Here is a 4,222-nt window from a genome sequence, read left to right as displayed (position 1 = left end):
CCCTGGGAATGACACAGTGGGGCAGGATGAGACACTGCTGCCAGGGACAGGGCAGTCATTGGAGTAGATCTTCACCATATCTCACAGTCATTTCTAGGATATGGTTCCTCAGCCCTTTTATCCCAAAGACCCCAGGGCCTGTGTGGAAGAAGGGTTCTGGGAGCAGTAATGCCCTTGGTGAGAGGTGGAGCTGTTTTTTCAATGCCTGTGCATCGCTTTGCACAGTTTTCCTCTGGTTTAGGGCTCCCTGGTTGCTTTGTGGGCCTTGTGACCTCTTAAAAACCAAGAACTGTTACCAGGTGATGACCTGAGCAGGTCTCCAGTGTGAGAGGGAGCCGTGTACCTTGAGCCCCTTCCTCGGGGACGCAGCCATGCAGGGCACGTTCCCACTGTCTCAGGCTGCACAGCTGGGGAACACATCCTTGGAGCTGTGACAGCAGGGATCTGCCTGGCAGAGGCTGACCTCCCTTTGCCTAGCAGGTTTTTGTTCACCTCATGTGTGTCTGTGTCCTGCTGCTTCCAGGGTGCCAGAGTATCACTGCCCCGATCCTGCTGGGGAGGGACGCCGAGCCCTGGGCGCGTCGTGGGGGCCTCTTTGGAGAGCTGCAGGTGAGGGTGTCTCCCTCCCTGTGGGGGCTGAAGGAACCATTGGGAAGCCAATATCCCAACTCTGCTGTTGAGCTGCTGCAAGCTTGGGAAGGCAGAGCAGCCCCAGGCCTCTGCACCTGGGCTGTGATTCCTGGGATTTCCGGAGTCTCAGAGCCACCCTCCTGCTGCCTCCAGGATGCCAGGACCAACTGATGGACTGTATCTCTTCCAGGCACTGCTGCCCGTGGGGAACAGCTGTGACCTCTTCTACCATACACCCCCGCTCTTCCCATCCAGCCAGCTGTACCTCCTGCGCCCGCTGCTGCCCCTGGACAAGGTGGGAGCCGTGGCATGGAGGGGTGTCCTGCCAGAGCCTTTGCATGGCTTGTGCTGCCCTTAAAATGATGAGTTATGGGTTCATCTGCTGCTGACCCCAGGCTGAGCTCCCAGTGTGGGGTGACACAGGTGGGGAGGGACCTCGGGTCCAGCTCTGCTCAGAGCCAGCTGGCCTGGGGCAGCTCTCGGGGCTGTGGTCAGCATGTCGGACCATGGGCTGGAGAATGTGCTGTGACCTCAGCAAACCCACCTCTCTGTGACAGGGGCCTGGCCAGACCTCACTCCCTCACCCTGTTCCTCTCCAGCTCAAGGAAAGGCTAACACCACAAATCCAGGCACCACAGACACGAGTGCAGCTCATCTGTTCAGGCTGAACCTTGACAACAACAAAGTCTGTGTCCAGTGAAACTCTGAGAGGAAAATCCAGCTGAGCCCATCGGCCTGTTGCAGGAACAGGCACAGCAGGGCACAGTCCTGCCCCTGTTGTTGGGTTATCAGGGCAGCCTCCCCTTTCAGGAGCAAGGCTTTTATCAGAATGTTTGCAGCAGCAAACTCAACTGTGACCAAGACAGGACATTTGGGGATGTCCTGCTGTGCTCAGGCTCTCTGGAGACCTGAGTTTCAGTGTTGTTTTTGGTGCCATTCTGGCTGCTCTGAGCATGCTCCGGCCTGGGGCCGTCTCTGCAGCGGCTGCTCTCAGGATGCCTGACCGGAATGGCAATTTCTGGTTTGAAGGCTGGCTGTGCTGTGGTGATGAGCCCGAGGCCAGCAGAAGGTGGTGGCTGGCATTGTGGCACGGCAGGCACAGACAGGGCTGACATGGGTCCGGGTCTTCCAGGGAGAGCTTTACCGCATGTGCCGGGAGAGTTTGGACTGTGATCCCAAAGTGGCAGAGATCCTCGTGACCCACCCGGATCTCCTCGGTGACAGGTGAGATGTAGCCCTTTGGACTGTGCTGACCCTGGACACGTGCTGGGTGATGCAGGGCTGGGGAGTGAGGCAATGGCCTGTCGGCATTCTTTTGGGGACCAGCTTTGCCCCATGGCTGGCAATGGCCTCACTGAGGGGGGCAGGGAGGGACACCCCCATGCTGATGTCCAGCAGGGTCACGGCAGCCACTGTTACAGATGTCCAGCCTGGATGCTGGAGGCTGCAATGGCTCCCGTTGGCTGAGGGTTTCTAGCAGGGATCTCAAAGGGGTGGTCAGTGGGTGCTGGGTGCTGTCCAGCTGGGGCATGAAGGACGAAGCTGCTCTGAGGTTTCCCAGGGGCTCCAGGCTCAGCTGAGCCATGCTCCTGCTCTGCCTGGCAGACTCCTGGGCAGCTTCCTCAGCCTGAGCCCCGAGTACACCTTTGTGCTGGAGGATGAGGGTGGCCCGTGTGGCTATGCAGCCGGAGCGCTCCACGCCGAGGGCTTCCTGCAGCAGCGAGACAGCAGCTGGCTGCCAGCCATACGGCACAAGTACCCCCCAGACCTGGGCGCAGGTGGCCCAGCTCTGGGACAGGTGAGGGGACACCTGGAGCAGAGGGGAGCGTGGATGGGAGAGGTGGAGGGGGTTCCCTCACTTGTGCTTGTCTCCTGCAGGATGCCCTGGAGGAAGCAGTGCTCTTCTTCCATGCAGAGCCACTGGCTGTGCCCCAGCCCGTGCTGAGACGTTTCCCCTCCCTGGTACAGCTGGGCACGGCCCCCCGCGTGCTGGACGTGGGGGCCAGTCGCAGCCTGGCCCTCTGCCTGCTGAGCGCACTCAGGGCCAACGGTGAGCATGACCTCCGAGTGCTGGCCCTTCATCCAGCACAACCCCATCCCAACTGCTCCCTCACCCACCAGAGCTGGGAGCTGGCCCCTCTCTGGTGGAGAGCAGCCCCAGCTCCCAGGCACTGTCCCCTCCCTTTGCACTGGGGGAAATGACTGGGACATGTCTCAGGGCATCACAGGGGCACTCTGTGCCAAAGGGGCAGTGGAGAGACCAATCCCCTTACGGAGGGGATCCCTGTCACTGTGCCCCGTCCCAGCACTGGGGTTCTGGTGCCCTGACCTCTCACCTCCCTTCCAGGGTCACGGGGAGTGTTCTGCCAGGTCAGTGACACCGACCGGCAGCAGCTGAGCTTCTACAGCAAACTGGGCTTTGTCGCCCTGCCGGTGGCCTGGGGCAGCTCTCCCGGCACTCAGCTCCTGGGACGTCTCCTCTGATGGGGCACAGGGAGCCAGTGCCCCAGGACAGGCTGGTTCCCCAGGCCAGGCTGACCACCCATCCCGCACAGCGTCGGCCTGAGCAAGCGGGAACAGAGGGGCACCTCGAGCAGACCAGGTACAAGTGAGAGGGGACACGGCCTGGGGGTGAGCAGGATGTCACTGGGATGTGTGCAGGGCTGTGAGGTACCTGGGTAGCAGAGAGCTATTTCTGCCACTCAGGGGATTGGGCCACCTCTGTGCCACCCCAACTGGTCCTGTTTGCTGGGTACCCTCCACCTTTGCTGGGGAGCCAGGCTGTCTGCAGGCCCCCAGGCCTGCGGGAGCCCATGGGCAGTGTCTGGGTTGGTGGTCCCGGAGCACAGCACGGTGCCTTAGTGCTACAGGAGTGTCCCTGTCACGCAGGCTGGGCTGCCCAGCTCTCTCCATCCCCTGTGTGGCCTGAGGCTGATGCTGGGGCTGGCTCTCAGCACCGAGGACCTGCTTGTCTGTAATGGATTGATCTGGTATGGGATGCGGTGAGGCAGCCTCTATTTTTGTGCCTGGGGGCTGAGGGAAGCGCTGTCCTTGGCAATAAAGCGTTTGCTGGGCTCTCACCATGGCTCGTCTCTTGGGGGAAAGTGTTGGGGTGCCAGCACGTCCCTCTCACACCCTCATGCCCTCTCACACATCCCACACCGGCTGTTGCTACAGTCAGTCTTGTGTCACCTCAAACAAAGCAGCTCCCCACACACCCACTTCCCCAGCTGCTCCCCGGCTTCCCCCTGCTCTGCACTCCGGGAAGGTGCTCCAGCCTCTGGCAGTGTGAGCTCACGGCCCCAGCCCTGTAGGGCTTTCCTGCGGGATGGGACCCCCGGGCTTGGGCCTCCCCTATGGGTCTGGGCGCCGCAGCCAGCCCAGGACAGGCAGGATGCAAGGAGGGGGCATCTGTCCAGCCACCCAACTGCAACCCCTGGAAAAGGGCTGCCAAAGACAAACCATTCCTGGCTGTTTCCCTCCCTTGCCCTTCGGAGCTGGCTGCCCCGGCCCCGGGGTGAGGAGAGGGCTGGCTGGGGTCGGGGTGGCCAAACCCCGGGAGTGGGGGCTCAGCTGGAAGCTCCTCGCGGCC

The 4,222-nt window shown here is 61.7% G+C and overlaps 1 protein-coding gene across 6 annotated transcripts in view; it reads left to right on the top strand.

Annotated features, from left to right (window-relative positions):
* The window catches only part of LOC103621146 (protein O-GlcNAcase), a 12,793-nt gene extending 9,083 nt beyond the window's left edge, over positions 1 to 3,710 (top strand). For 4 of the 6 annotated variants that reach the window (XM_017742400.1, XM_017742399.1, XM_017742401.1 and 1 more), the window contains 6 exons: positions 524 to 609; positions 821 to 925; positions 1,763 to 1,854; positions 2,236 to 2,428; positions 2,509 to 2,680; positions 2,978 to 3,710. In XM_017742400.1, coding sequence (XP_017597889.1) covers positions 524 to 609; positions 821 to 925; positions 1,763 to 1,854; positions 2,236 to 2,428; positions 2,509 to 2,680; positions 2,978 to 3,114 — 785 coding nt within the window. In that variant the 3' untranslated portion in view covers positions 3,115 to 3,710. Of the gene's footprint in view, positions 1 to 523; positions 610 to 820; positions 926 to 1,187; positions 1,855 to 2,235; positions 2,429 to 2,508; positions 2,681 to 2,977 lie in introns of those variants that run through there. The other 2 variants (XR_001864625.1, XM_017742403.1) reach the window with 2 other exon arrangements.
* The last annotated feature ends 512 nt before the right edge of the window (positions 3,711 to 4,222 follow it).

The sequence above is a fragment of the Corvus brachyrhynchos genome, unplaced genomic scaffold, assembly GCF_000691975.1.
Source record: "Corvus brachyrhynchos isolate BGI_N302 unplaced genomic scaffold, ASM69197v1 scaffold166, whole genome shotgun sequence".
Classification (NCBI taxonomy): domain Eukaryota; kingdom Metazoa; phylum Chordata; class Aves; order Passeriformes; family Corvidae; genus Corvus; species Corvus brachyrhynchos.
The sequence above is the reverse complement of the archived record's forward strand: the minus strand, read 5'-3'. Positions and strand labels throughout refer to the sequence as shown.